Genomic DNA, 15,783 nt, shown 5'->3' with positions numbered 1-15,783 from the left:
AGTTTTGGGTTTGGAACGTAGCCGTTGCTTGTTGTTTGGTTATAACTAAGCCTGATCTGAGTGTTTATTGTAGTTTAGAAATTGTTTTGTTGTAGTTTCATCTCATTTTTGTTGTCATGAGTTTTCATTCAAAACCGTCATCCACACACAATGAGTCCACATATATTGATGTTTGTAATCTTACTTTTTGTAATCATGAAGTGAATCAATCTAAGAGCAATTACTTGTTTTTGTAATTATCATTCCTCTTTGAATTTATAATTTGGAGACAACTGTATGACTAAAACCTTCCTCTGTTTTTGATAACAAAGTCTGATTCTTTCTCAAACAAGCGAACTCACATATACGTAAAAGGGAATGATATGCTCAACAATTACATTCCACCGAGTATATACGCATATCTACCATCATATGCTGCATTTACAAGTTGTCAATCTAGAAACCAACTTTGCCAAAACAAGTTTGAAAAAGAAAGAAGAAAAGAAATTGAAAAAATAAAAAATACAACAAAAGAATAAATTGTACAAGAGGTATAGTGTATATTCCTGGTTATTAGCAACAAAAATTTTTGACGCTTTAATATATTCTCCTTTTATAATTATAATTAGGAGTAATTAATAATGTTTTGAAATGAAAACAGGTTCGCTGCAATGGGAGTGGCTGCTGAGAATGGCTGCAAGTGCGGTGCTAACTGCCAGTGCGACCCTTGCACCTGCAAATGAAGACCTTCTTCTCAAATTAAAACCCGTTGTTTCCTAAACAGCTAGAGCCCAGAAAAAACACACAACACACAGACAATCATACCCAAAACACCAAACTAGTGTAAATTGATTCCAACTATCGTGGATAACTGAATGATATCGTCGAAGGTTATAAGGAACTAATTCACCCCAATTTGAGATCTTAGTGATTGCTTACAATAATTTCTCACAGAATAATGAGAATTCTCTAATTCATTTCAGAAATTTATAATACAATCAAGAGTTTGAGTTAAATTAATCAAGAAATTAACAAAGCCAAAACCCTAAAATTTGGGGCAAAATAGTTCATTCAATTTTATAATATCATAAACCCTAAATCGAAAAGAAATATACCACACTAGAGCAGAAATTCACTCAAACCCGAAGAAATATGGACGGTGGTGGTGGTGAGAAACGAGATTGCTGCTTGGTGATGGTTGAACACAAGTGGATCCCCATCAGACGGTGGTGGAACGGTGGCAATATTTTGATTACGAAGCTCTCTCACTCTTGGTGGTCGGTTTTCGTTGATGAAAGGAGATGGTTTATAGATTTGAAGATGTAGTTGAGGAGTTTGAATGTTGATGAACAGGGGAGAGAGAGAGAGAGGCAGTTTGCGAGTCGCCATTTTTTTCCTGAATTGTAATGAAGAATGAAGTGTGTTTAGAGGGGGTAATGGCGCCCAAAAGACAAATAAGGGCAAAACAGTAAAGTGTAGCTAACGGCGACTTTAACGTCCGTTAAGTGTAAGGGTAGTTTGGGTATTATGTTAAAGGTGAGGGGCATTTGGTGAATTTCTGAAAGTCGAGGGGCATTTGGTGAATTTCGTGAAAATTGAGGGGTATTTCATGAAAAATCCGTTGTTTTAATTTGTTCATTTATTTCTTCTCATTATTCCAACATTAAATTTGTCATACATATCAACATTCAAGCAAAAAGGGTCCTTCATTCATAACAAAATGTATCCGATATTAATCAACCTAATCGTCTTTTCCGAACCCGTAACAACAAATTTTGGGCACCGTCACTACATTAAGCAAATACTACTATTCATTTATGGTAACAAAAATTCCTAACATCCCCACTCAGGACTCAGGAGAGACTGCTATTCAATTATGAAAATAACCAACTGCTTAAAACACATCCAAACTGTTAGACCCTAATTAAACTTGATCTCAATTACCCGATTATGACCTTTTTGACTCTCGTGCCGATGTAGTACATGTTAACTCATACGGTCATGTTCAACTGATGTCCATTGGGCCATGGCTACAGCTACACCGACCTATGCGACTAAACAAGACGTGTTCAAGTTTATATCCCGTAATCTCAAGACATTTCCCCCACTCTCTTTTTTCCCACCATTCGCCGTCGCCGTTACTCTCCTCTCCCAGCAGCTTCTAGCACCACCGTCTAAATCAAATCCTTTTCCTCTTTCACAAAAGGATGAACAGAGTCACGAGACTCGCCGCCCTCCGCCGTGCCGCCGCCACCGCAACATCACTTTCCCAGACCGGATCCCTCCAGCAAGCGGCTCCCTTCAGTAGCTCTGCTTCTTCCCACTGGTTTTCCGGCCGGTTTGGCGGTAACTTTGGCTCGACTTCGCCGGCGTCTCATTATCTTCCTTCGAATGGCGTCGCCGGAACCATGTTCTTCTCCGTCGCTGCTGCAACTTCTCTGAGTCAGGAGGCTCACGCTAAGGAACCCCTTCAATCCCAAATTTTTAAGGAAGTTGTTCTATACCAGTATGAAGCTTGCCCTTTTTGCAACAAGGTCAAAGGTAAGATTTATTCTTTTTCATTTGAATAACTCGTATTTCTGCTGTTTTTTTCAGCATTTGGTTTGAAGTTTGATTTACGTATGCGGATCAATGTGGAAGTTTATTTGTTCTTGTGGTCTTATTTAATTTCCTTTTTTTCTTGAATGATATTTTAACAGAGCCTTAGTTTTGCTGTTTTTTCTATAGAGAAGACTGGTTTCTAATGATGCAAATTGAGGATTTTTATTTGGTTTGATCTCGGCTTAACACTCTATGAACTAAGATATAAACTTGGGTACTGTCACAAAATATGAATTTTCGCATTTGATTACTTTCATCAACAAATTTGTCTCCTTTCTCTCTATTAGTCAGGGGTAGTGCTTTATACATTTTGACTGTCATAGACTCTACATGATAGGTTAGTCTGGAAATGTTGTTGCTGGTCATGAAGTACTTTGCTCTTGTTTTATTGTCGTGAATAGGTTGATTGCTTGAAGAGATATTGTGGAAGTTCTAGGGGGCTAAGGAGATCCCTTGCTTGTGTATGAGTTTTTAAAATGTTAGCGGAGGAGTTAAAACTATTTACATTTCAGTTGGTAGTAATGTGTGTGGGAGTTAAGACTGGTATGAAGGAAATAGACCTCTTTATATTTGAGTTGTTGAAAATGTCGGCAAAGGAGTTAAGAACTTCAGACTATTATGAACTCAACGGTGGGGATGAAGATCATTTTCATATTAGTATAAGGCTATGAATAAGGTTTTCTTTGAGCCCTTGTGTTTTGCACAAACCAAGTAGTTTGCTTTATGTTATTTGTGTTTTATGTTCTGCTAATGGATGACATAAAAGAAGACAATATTATGTCATTTAATCCATAAGACACAATCATTGATGGATTTTCAAACTGACACGATTCACACGAGGGAGATTTATGTTGCTTTATGTGATTTTTGATTTTGTTCTTTTGATGGGTGACATAATGGAAGACAATAACATGTCATTTGTCCAAGTAAGAGAATCATTGATAGATTTCAATTTATTTTTGTCATGATCTTTGGTTTCTAGCTGAAGCTAAGCAAAGTAAACATTGTTTGTTTTTGTGATTAAGTAAAGCGTGAAATGCACAAAGGGTATTGTAACCGTAATAGAAGGTAATTGCCCCCCGGTATGTGATTTTGCGAACACCCCTCCAACATTCTCGAGAAATGTAATTCCTTGAAACGAGGTTTAGGGGTTGTTTAGGATGGCCCCATGTTATATGGGGTTTAGGGCTAATGGATGTCATCATGTGATTTGCTAGGGGTTTATTTTATGGGATTTAGGAGTAATGTAGGTCATAATGTGATTTACTAGGGGATTTTTGTTAGCGGACTATTTCGGGTTGGAGTAGGTTCACCTTGATCTCCGTTGATATCTTCTTCGAGCCATGTTATTGACTTGGACCCGAAGTAGTATTATTCTCATGTGAAGATAAGCACTTGGCTAGTCCAAGCTAAGGATTGGTTATTCCATCCCAAGTAATCACTAAAAGTGGACATTGTCAAGATTAATATCCGTACGACATAAGATTCAAATAGGTGAGAACCCTAGGACTCTAGGATGGACGATTGATTCAAATTGTTGAGACTTAGGCTTCTCTATTCGACTTATTCTGTCTGAATTTATATTATCTGAACTGATCTTAACTTCTCTTAATTTACCAGAACTTATCTGGACTTATTTTATCTGAAATAAACTTATTTGTATGTGAAAATATATGAATTTTTTTTCCTGAACTTATCTGAACTTATTTTGTCTAAAGTAAGTCAAAATAAGTCGAATAGAACAGAGCGTTACAAATCGGGCAACATTTTACAAAGATACTTTTTTTCAAATTTCATCAATCAAAGGAGCTATATGTCATTATGGCTATGCAAAACTAGAAACTAAGCTCTAATGAACCTTAATTCATAATCACTCCCTTCATTTCAAATTTCTCCTTTGTCCCAAATCAAACTTTCACCTTACCTTACTTGGATATCTCTGTCCTAGACTCCTTGTTCCTTTTCAACTTAAAGACTAAATGTTCATTACCTTTTACTTTTTTCACACCACCAAGATCCGAGCCTTTTTATACATTTAAGGCTACACTTAATAACATTTTCTCATGTTTATTTCCCTCTCCATCAACTACCAATTATTTTTTCAACGTTCAGTAACTATCTTGAAGCCTATACCAAAGTCAACCATGAATAACGGACAACGGAGAGACTAAGATGAGTAGTAGCACTAGTAGGTTACGTCTGATAGTTTTGTCAGACATTAATAACCTTGACTATTATATTTTTATCACTACTATTCAGTTTAGCATATGAAAATATTTTCCAAAAAAATTAAATTTAGATGAATTTAGCAAGTTTTTTTGCATTCTAATTTCTAAATTAATACGGAGTACAGTATATTGTTTGAGAAGTTGGTGATAAAAAGGTAACGAGTTTTGGCCATGAAAGTCAAATGTGTTGTATGACTTGTATCATTTATGACTGCGCTAAATAAGATAATCTACTTGTCATCATATGTCTAAATTTGTGCGGGCTATCTCTCAAGGATATATATTCACTTGCATTTAACCACATATAGGCATCCTTGAGTCCAATTATGCTATATGCATATGCATCACATACTTCAATCATTCATTATCATTACCCCATTGCCTCAAAGAGGCTCCCGCAAGAAGCGGGGTGAGGGGGGTCGGACGTACGCAACCTTACCCCTTCAATTATAGAGAGGCTATTTCCAATTGGCCCAAAAGCGATAACGGGACGACAACGGGACGACCATCTTCTACTTCATGGAAAAGAAGCGAATAGGTATTAAGAGCCATTTTGATTTAGTCCATTACATCCCACAGCTAAAAGAACAAATGAATCTTTTGCTCCATCGGAAATGGACATCCCATCACATACTTCAATCTTTACGCAAGATTCTCAAGGTTGGAAGCTTAAGCATGCACCACACTTGTTCAGGCGCTGCTTGAAGTGGCCTTGAACAGACTTCAAGCGAAGTTTTATATCTACTACTTGGTGCTACTGTAAGCGAGGGCTCAAATGGAAGTTGTGAGCACCCAAAATGATTCTTCTATTGCAAAATATGAGTTTACAGAGTGAAAAGTTAAGAAGTGCTAACTCCACTGGTGCACGGCCACTGCTAGCCTGCGGTTCGCAGTAGCCTTGCTGAAATTGAAATTACTTTTCTGGTGTGTTATCCTCCACGGCGTGGTAATCTCTACTGCAGAACTGGTGATAATCAGAAGTAGCTTCACTTTCAAGTTTCAGTGCTCTTGCTTCTGTTAGCTTCCGAGCTCAGAATTTAAGCAACAAAGATTATCAGGACCCAAAATTGGAGCTTTTTTTTAACCCTTAGCTTCTTCATGCATAGTTACCGACGTGTGTGTGCATGGAGTCTTATACAAGATATTTTAGTTTGGAAGGTTTAACTACGCATTATTCTCTTTTGAACCCTTACAGTTCTTGGAGCAGGGGCTATGACTTATTTATAGGCCATGACACGAAGGTAGCTGTGGTCCTTGTGGAGGCACAATTGGGTTCAAATGAATCATCTTAAGCTTAAAACTTTGAAGTCCAAATCCCATCACCCCTAGTTGTTTATACATTGCAAGAAACTTCCTCCGTTTTCTTTTACTTGCAAGACTTCCCTAAAATGGAATGTCAAAATACTTGCGAGACACTATAAATGGAACTTTTTGTGTGTTATCTATGCTCTCACTTTACTCTCTTTGTCAATTCTTTACTACCCACCCACCGAATAAAGAATGAAAATTTGCAATTATGTCCTCACAATAAAGTACTTTGATTCCATTTTCTTAAGTGTGTCATAAAGTGGTTGTTGCATGTAAAAGAAAACAGAGGAAGTATGTGACTCCGTAATGGACAAATTGGCAGTGGAAGGCAGCGGCAGAACTGCAGGTCTCCACAAGTGTGGCTTAGTTGAAGCCATCTTGTGGTTCTCACTGGCCTTGCTGATATTCCTATTCAAGCCGCTGGAAACTCCATGGAAGAACTGTAGGCCTCCACAACCATGGGCTCTTGGCCAGCCTTTGGTGTTCACTGGCCTTGCTGATACTGTTGTTATGGCCTGCTGTCCAAGCACAGTAGCCGTTGTGACCTCTACTGTTAGCCAGTGGAGCTGTCTGGAAGCTGCAGTAGTTTAAATCCTAGCTTGCTTTTGATTTTATTGGCCCTTAAAAGTTGAAGCTCTCAAAATGCTTAAGATACAAATATACAAAGTATTGAAAGCTAGCTCTTGCCTTCTTTTGACCGCTTTGCCTCCTCAAACTCCTACAATGCTTAAGATAAGTTCAAGCAGCAATCGTGATTACTCCTAAAATGCTTAAGATAAGTTGAAGGCCCTGTGTGTCTTTTTGTGTCTGACCTAGTGTAAGAGCTGCTTAACAAAAAAGACCCAGAGTGTCATCGAAGATAAAAGAGAAAAACTCAGCGTAGGGGCCAATCTTTTAATTAATCTAAAATTCGCATTTGGTAGGGGAACTCCCAAGGGACCTTTCTCTATTGAGTTTGCTCAATTTTCGTATTTGTACCACAAATACTGAAGGTCATCAAAGTAACATTTATATTAGCTTGCCGTTAATTCTTGTTTTCCAGCATCAGCGCATAAATAATCCATGTAATCTATAGAAGACCGATAGACTTTGATGTACAGACAGATAGACTGAAAAACATGAAAAATATCTAATTAGTTTTAGACACGTATCCTCAGAGGGAAATCTTGAACCTTAGTGATTCACCATGTCACTCCTTTGATCGTACATCATGTGTGTGTTTGCCTGTTCATTATAATAAGCTTGCATAGTGTGGAGTTTAAGGAGGTTGAATCGCTAAAACGAAGCTTTTGGTTGTTTTCTTAGCAGGGTTCTAGTGGTGTTGATTGGTTGCATTTTATAGACTTTTCGAAGTGTAAATCTTGTCCACAATATTTGACGTGATTCCTTGTTCAGCTCAAATATTCAAAGACTAATCGATATTACGTTTTTACCTTGTTCAAGTTCAATCCAATGCTTAGATGTTGATTTGTCAGTTTCAGCACAATTTAGTTCATCCCTAGGTTATTGAAAAACCTAAAAATCGAAATTGAAAGACTTCCAGTTCCAACACTTGGTGTAATATAAGAAATCATGTCTCTGTGAATTTGTCAAATGTACCGTTTTTGGACTACCTTTAAATTGCGCTTTCAACTTAAATTCAAAGTTTTGGAATTTGTGCATTCATCTAGGATGGATTTATTGTTCATTGTTACTGGTGTCAACGATTGCGTTTTTGGGCTTTGGATTATAATGTATCAACTTAAATGGCTCTCAAAATATGTTACACTTATTATTTATTGTGAAGTACGAATGTTAATTGTATAGTGGTTTACTGGGTTAAGGGTTAAGACCTAAGTACTTAACCCCTTTACCCCACTCGCAGAGGGAGCCTTTTCAAGGAAATGGGGCCTTTTTGTTGTTGATTTTACGATGTTCTGACTTCTAATCTAATTAAAAAGAATTAGTAAAGTTCAGTCTAAATTAGCTTAGTTTGGTCTGAGATTTTATTTTATCCAAAGCTTTACACTGTTAGCAAGGTGTGGATTTTTTTCTGTGTGCTCCTCTCTGAGTTTTGATCATGCAATTTCAAGTGCGATCTACCTTAGATTTTGCTTGGTTTTGTTCTGCAAGTGTAAATGTTGGTATTCGGTGTTTTATTGTCTCTGTGCATTTTGTAGTCCCTGCTTATTTTTCTTTTTGGTAATTAATGGAGTAGAATTTCACTTGCCAATAGAAGTGCATGTTTCCCAACAGTTGCTTGAATTTGAAAGGGAGGAAATGTTTAGAATGCAAATTGCTGTTTGACCCATGTGTTTTTGTTTAGGTTAGTGTTTAAACTTTAAACTGCTCATTATAACATGAAACTTAAGCTGATATTATGCCTTGACACTACTTAACATGTTCTACCGTGTTTGGTTCTTTTGCCTTCCCTCAAAATTCCAGCCTTCCTCGATTACTATGACATTCCATACAAAGTTGTGGAGGTTAATCCCATCAGCAAGAAGGAGATTAAGTGGTCAGATTACAAGAAGGTGCCTATACTGACTGTTGACGGCGAACCTATGAATGATTCATCAGGTTTTTGACACAAAAATCTTGTTCCTTTGTTGTAGTAGTAGCTCTAGCATTCATTAGTCAAGAATCATATTTGTGTACCTTTGTGGTTGCAGTTATTATTGAATCACTATTTAAAAGAATGCATCCAGAGGGATCTCCTGGTTCTAGCACGAACACTGAGGATGAGAAGAAATGGGTTGGGTAATTACAATCTCTACCGTCCTTCTAGTTGTTTCCTCATTGCATCAATGTTATACTGGGTACAGAATTGGTAGTTCTGTGCACTGTTAAGGCTTTCAGCTCAGAAAAGAAATAATGGATGCTTCACCCAAGATATTTGAAGCTTGATTGTATCTATTTTGATTTGGCTGTTGAGAACAATTGGCTTACGATATCTATGAGACTATGACTAACAATTTCATTGTCAGTTTTGAGCTGCACATTGACTGAAAATCCATCTTACTTTCCTATAGGTGGGTGAATGGTCATTTGGTGCACGTCTTGTCACCAAATATCTACCGAACAGCGGGTGAGGCTCTCGAGTCATTTGATTATATCGCATCCCATGGTAAGTGATTTAATAGCTTCCCAGTCTTATAACTCTTAATGTTGCATACTATTGTATGCATAATTTATCTCTCATATTCCTCGGACATCCCTTTCCACAAGGGAACGCCTGAAGTCTTTTGACTTTTTTGTGTACCCATGTGAAATATATATTATACCCTTACTAACGTGTTATATTTGTTTAAATGAAAGTAACATCCATCTATTTCTAGAAAAAGATCATTTCATACCAAAAATTATTAGCTTTTCATTTATCTAAGCAACTACTCCGTACGACCTTTGTTTTGTAAAATGACAATATTTATACTCCGAATAAACAAAAGGTCTTGTGCGCACAAGGTGTACAATAAATTTATTGTATACCAAGACAACTTTTACCCAATTTTTTATAACTTTAACCTAGTTTTGATTAACTTTTATATTAGTAATAAAAAAGTTGATAAACATTTTAAAGGGTTAAATGATTAATTTTATACATTATTAGTCATTTTGAAGAAATAAGTTTTACTAAAATTAAAAAATTTATCACTAAAAAATAGATAACATTTACATATATTAACTTAACTTTTAAGCATTTTGAGTTAACTAATATTGTACACCTCTTGTAAATAAGAATTTGTGCCGAATAAAGTATCACACACACATCGTATGCATAAACACTAATAGGACACTATTCCACAATTTCCACTTTTTTTTTCTCACCATCCTCTCATAGATGATAGTTTCTGAGCTTTTAAGAGTTCATTTGGGAGAGAATCAAACCTCTTGAAAGCTTGAATATCATTTACATTTTGCTGTAATTTCACTTCATTAATCAAATCATCTTCTTCTTCCTATTATCTGCCATTATTGATGCTCTAGCTATGTTAATTCATAGCACTAAGGTTGCATTAATTTATTGTAGAATAACGACAGGAAGACCATGGATTATTCTCACTGAAGTTAGGATTTGAAAAGTAGTACATCCCTCTTGCTGTGCTTTATCCGCAGACGCTACCCCAGCTCTCAAAAGAATTGTTTGGGAGTCGTTGGGGGGGGGGGGGGGTAGGGACTTCCCCAGTAGGAGTTTTATTGTACTTTGTGCAGCTATTATCCCGCAGAGCCTACTCAAAGGTTAAGACCTGATTGTTTACCCAAAGCTACATGCTACAAGTCTTTATTAATAGGAAAAACAAGTTATTAATATTATGAAAAAATATTTATGAGTTGTAAGGACGTTGTGAAATTGGTAATTGGTAGTTGTGGGAAAATATATATCCTTAGACAGGTATGTACTCTGTTAAATCAGCCTATTCCTTCAAGGTAGGCAGAATGTGAGTAACTCTTTTTGGAAGATTTTCTGGAAGATGAAAATAATTCCATCCCGGAAGATGTTTCTTTGGAAGTTGATAAATAAGGCTTTGCCTTCGTGTACCAACCTCAAGTCAAGAGGAATGGTGTTGGATGTTACTTGCAAATGTTGTCAGAAAAAGGAAGAATCACTAGAGCATTTGTTTAGAGACTGCGAGCTAGTTCGAAGGGTGTGGAGTGTAAGTTCGTTGGGCCTGCAGGAGGTATATACAACACTTTCAATCAGTGCTTGGGTTCATAATTATATTAGATTTTTCATCTTGAGTGAGCAAGCGAGTGATGAGAGATTAGCGTGTTTCATAGCGACCCTTTGGAGCACTTGGAGGCATAGAAATGACACCGTGATCAGGAAAACCCCGCCAAGCTTGGATACCATCATTTAGGGGTCGTTTGGTTCACTAAACTGGAATGGAATGGTATGAAATCTCATACCAGGGAGGTATGGATTCAAAATCCCATACCAACTTAAAGTTGTTTGGTTTAATCTTGGAATGGATTTTATATTCATTCATAATGTTTGGTTCACTTTTAGAATGAGTTATAAAACACCCAATGATTTAAAATTGAAATTTTTAACAACAACAACAACAACAACAACAACAACAAAGCCTTAGTCCCAAAATGATTTGGGATCGGCTAACATGAATCGTCGTAGGAGATCGTCATTGTCACCAATCAAACCAGAAAAGAGCAGGAAGTAAAAAGAAAAAACAAAGAAGAGAAAGTGAAATTAATGAAAGTAGGATAAGAGAAAATGTATATATATATATATATATATATATATAATAGAAGAAATATTGTAAGAGATAATAAAAATAAGTAAAATTTAAAATAAATGAATAAGTAAAATAAGTGCATTTCAAAATAGCATGTGAAATTAAAAAAATTGAAAGAATTTTAAAAATAAAATTAAAGTAAAATAAAAATAAAAATACAAATAAAGAGAAAGTTGTGTAAGTCAAATGAAGTCATCAATGTATATTCTCTCCCTCCACTCTGTCCTATCCAACGCCATATTTTCCTCAATCTCAAGAAAGCCCATATCGTGCTCAATCACCTTCCTCCAAGTTTTCTTAGGTCTTCCCCTACCCCTTGCAATTCTATCCCTTTGCCACCCTTCTATCCTCCTAACCGGGGCATCATTTGATCTTCTGCTTACATGTCCAAACCATCTTAAACGATTTTCCATCATCTTAAACTCAATCGGTGCAACTCCTACTTTCTTCCTAATAATCTCATTCCTCAAACGATCCTTTCTTGTATGTCCACACATCCAACGTAACATGCGCATCTCCGCCACATTCATCTTGTGCACGTGACAATGTTTCACTGCCCAGCATTCCGTGCCGTATAACAAAGCCGGCCGAATTGCCGTGCGGTAAAATTTTTCCTTCAATCTTTGGGGCATGCCTGAGTCACATAGGACCCCCGTGGCACCTTTCCACTTCAACCAACCTGCTTTGATTCTATGGGCCACATCGCCATCCAATTCTCCATCCTTTTGGATAATAGATCCTAAATAAAGGAACATTTCAGAGCCTTGGACAATTTTCCCATCTAAGGTAATCGCCCCTGTCTCTCTATCTTGGACTCCACTAAACTTACACTCCATATATTCCGTCTTGTTTCTACTCAGCCTAAAACCCCGAGATTCCAAAGTTTGTCTCCATAACTCCAACTTACTTAATTCGAATATAATTTATCCAAAAATGATAAGATTTACATATGAAGTAAATTAAATCTTTAAAAAAACATAACAAACATATGATATTTATACACAGAAAAAAGAAAATTGAAAAAGTTTAAAAAACAGGAAAAAATACCCACTAAAGTTCATCATTCAACCCCCACCATTTTGCAAGCTTGCGACTTAGGAGTAAAAAAAATTACAGAGTTTTTGTCCCATCTCAAATCCTACTGTCAGTAACAATTTAAGACGTAGAGATAATTTTGTCTAAAAACTACTCATCATCTGAAAAATCCATCGAAATAAAACGTTTAGCAAGAATTCAACATTGCCAGACAAAGGAAAGGTTTAAACGGCAATGGTGGTTGGAGCCGAAGTGGTGGGTTAATCTTGGTGAGTTGTTGTTTCTCTCTCGCTGGATCAAAGGTCGCCGGTAATGGTCTTCGGCGGTGGTCGCCGGTGATCTGGTTGAAGATGGTGGGCAGTTGCACCCTCCTCTCTCCTATATGTTTCGTGAGTTAGGGTTGAAGATGGGTGGAATGGAATGTGAATCTTAGGGTAAGAGGTGGGTATGAGATTCCATAGATCCCCTTGGGTATGAGAGTCCATTCCAAAAAGACTCAACCAAACAATAAAATGGATGGAATGGGTTCTAACTTCATTCGAATCCATTTCAAAATGCCCAACCAAACGACCCCTTAGAACGTGTGGATCAGTTTAGTAGGTGTTGGAAGTTCATGGAAGGCAAGAAAAAGGGCAAAATACGGAGCAGCAGCAGTACTGTTAACGGACTGTGTGAAGCCTTCTGGTCTAGGGAAATAGTGCAGGTTCTTTCCCTCTTAAACTTCAAGTGGATGGTGCGTGGAGTAGTGGAGCTGAATTGGTTGCAGGTGCAGGATGGTTTGCTACATGGGAAATAATCAAAGGGAGGGGAACCAACATATTTTTGCTACCTCGCCAATACAAGCAGAAGCAAGAGCTCTATGGTTGGCTTTGAAGGACATCATGAATATCAGTAATTGTGTGGATGTTATGACGGATTCAGTTGAGTTAGTAATAGCAATGGAGGAGCCTCGCACAGCAAGAGTGGAGATAAAGGCCTTAATCGAAGATGTCATTAAAATTATAGAAGGGCTAGATTTTTTCTGTATTTCTAAAGTCCCTGGAGGTCAAGTAGCTAGAGCCCATAATTTGGCTGTAAAAGCCAGAAAAAGGGACTAGTTTGTGTTTATTTGCTTTTCCTTCTGCCAAAAAAAAAAAAAAAACAAAGTGCTCAAACTTTTATTGTTGTTTTGGAACTAAATATGGTGTCTTACAAGTAGAGTTGTCATGGAAGAGTTGTTTGTTGCTCCAAATTGTACATTGATGGTTGTGCAATGTGCAGGAAACTTTAGCTTCACGGAAAAGTTGGTAGCAAAGTATGCTGGTGCAACAGCCATGTATTTCGTTGCCAAGAAACTGAAAAAGAAGTATAACATAACTGATGAACGTGAATCTTTATACCAATCCGCAGATACATGGGTAGATGCACTGAAGGGTCAGCCTTTTCTTGGTAAGAAGAACCGAACCCACCTGGTATTCGTTACCAGTTCCCATGTATTGTTGTAGATGATCTTATGATTTAATTGTTACAGGTGGCTCAAAACCTAATCTGGCTGATCTTGCTGTGTTTGGTGTCTTGAGACCGATACGCCATCTACAATCTGGCAGAGACATGGTGGAGCACACACGCATTGGTGATTGGTATTCTCGGATGGAGAAAGCCGTAGGGGAATCCTGTAGAGTAACTGCGTAACTCTACTCTTGACCAGGAGTTCGCCAACTTCATAGATCGTAGTCTTGTCTGGTTGCAGTCTCTATAAGCAGTGACGATTGAAATTAGCTTGAACTCGAAAGTAAATAACGACTAGGAGCAATGATAGACGTGTGTGCCTCAGATTTTCGAGGTTATAGACAATTTTTTGACAACATATTTTTGCAGGGTTACACAGCCACCAGACTCCTATTTCTTGTAGATGAAATGTCATACCATCAGGGGGAGATTATGCTTGTTTCTCTAAATTGTTAAACATAAAACTGATGGTTAAATACAATAGACATTAATTCTTTTTTAATATGAATTATGCAAACGATGAACGAGGAAAGTAAAGTTGTGGAATTACGAGTATATTATTTTTCAATCTTGTCTCTCTTATTCTCTCTCTAATCTTATGCTATCTTATGCCATTTGGGCGCAGGTCAGGTTTGTGCTAGAAATTTCTAGCGTCTGTTTCCTGGTTCTGCATAAATTCAATTTTCGATTATGTTTTTCAAACTGACTTAGGATTGCTTGGTGTATCTATAAATAGAGGTTTGCTGTGCTCGTTAGTCTTCATCGTTTGCATTGCTTTTATTGTTTTGTGTAATTGCTGAGTTTTTAGCTTTTGAAGTTTGTACTCCATCCGTCCTAGATTAGTTGTGATACTTTTGCACAAAGTTTAGGCGATAAGTGGTTGTTTGATTATCCATTGCTATTTTATTGAAAAGTAGATGTGATAAGAGTTAGTGTGATATTTTTTTAATTGAATGAGAGAGGGTGTGGGGACAAAAAATTTAGTGGGAAAAGAGAGACAATAATTGCGGGGTCATTTTTAATTAGAAGTGTAACAACTAATATGGGATGGACGAAAAATGAAAGTGTAACAACTAATCTGGGACGGAGGGAGTAGTTAGCAAGTGGCTTCGCTCGCACCCCAACTGAAAAAATGTTACTAAAAGAATATGCTTTGGATGCCTTCTTAGGATTACAACAAATAATAATAGACTTTAGTTTCATTTATATATGCTGCCGTGAACTTTTGGGATTCTAACCATCACGTGTCTATTTTCCTCAATAGTGAGATTATCCCTTTGCCTGAAGAGTTTGTTGTCATTCTAGGCCAACCTGTTAATGCACTGTCTGTCACCTCTAGTACAGTTGATGAGGGAAGGAAGTTGATGGGAAAATTCGTTGGTTGAGTGATGATGCGGTTAATGAGAATAGGGTATATTGTTGACCTGTCTAAACTCATTAAACGTTTTAGGATCCCTACCGATAACATAACTAAACAAAAGTATAGCGTTAGGGCTCTTTGGTTCTTTAGGTTGAACTGTTATCTATTCTGTAATAGTGACAGTATGTTTGAGGATCTTAAACTGATGCCGGTTGTCAGTCAGATGGAGAGTCTGTACTCCATGATGCCCATGGTCGTTGCCAAGACTATACTTTGTGCGGATGCGTTGAAATAGGATACAAAGTCCGAAATTTTGGTGGCAGCCCCCTGTTATTGCTGATAATCAATCGTATTTTATATATTCGATTAAATACCCGCAATAACAGGGGGCTGCCACCAAAATATATAAAATTGTGGTGCGGGTTTGCTTGCGTTACAATTTTGTGGCGCTTCTTTGTATGCGCTGCGGTTTTGAGATGCTCTAAAAACTGTTTTGTTTTAACGAAGTTGGCGCTGGAAGTTTTCAGCGTTTTGGTGTTATTGTTACGTTTCT

General features: G+C 37.3%; 1 protein-coding gene across 1 annotated transcript; it reads left to right on the top strand.

Annotated features, from left to right (window-relative positions):
* Positions 1-2,050: 2,050 nt before the first annotated feature.
* On the top strand, positions 2,051-14,438 carry LOC110786347 (uncharacterized). Its single transcript, XM_021990892.2, has 6 exons — positions 2,051-2,520; positions 8,541-8,675; positions 8,768-8,855; positions 9,128-9,222; positions 13,643-13,810; positions 13,893-14,438. The coding sequence occupies exons 1-6, from the start codon at positions 2,187-2,189 to the stop codon at positions 14,051-14,053; spliced, it is 981 nt and encodes a 326-aa protein (XP_021846584.1). The 5' UTR covers positions 2,051-2,186; the 3' UTR covers positions 14,054-14,438.
* Positions 14,439-15,783: the final 1,345 nt, after the last annotated feature.

Source organism: Spinacia oleracea, chromosome 6 (genome assembly GCF_020520425.1).
Source record: "Spinacia oleracea cultivar Varoflay chromosome 6, BTI_SOV_V1, whole genome shotgun sequence".
Classification (NCBI taxonomy): Eukaryota; Viridiplantae; Streptophyta; class Magnoliopsida; order Caryophyllales; family Amaranthaceae; genus Spinacia; species Spinacia oleracea.
This window is presented reverse-complemented; position numbering and strand designations above follow the sequence as displayed.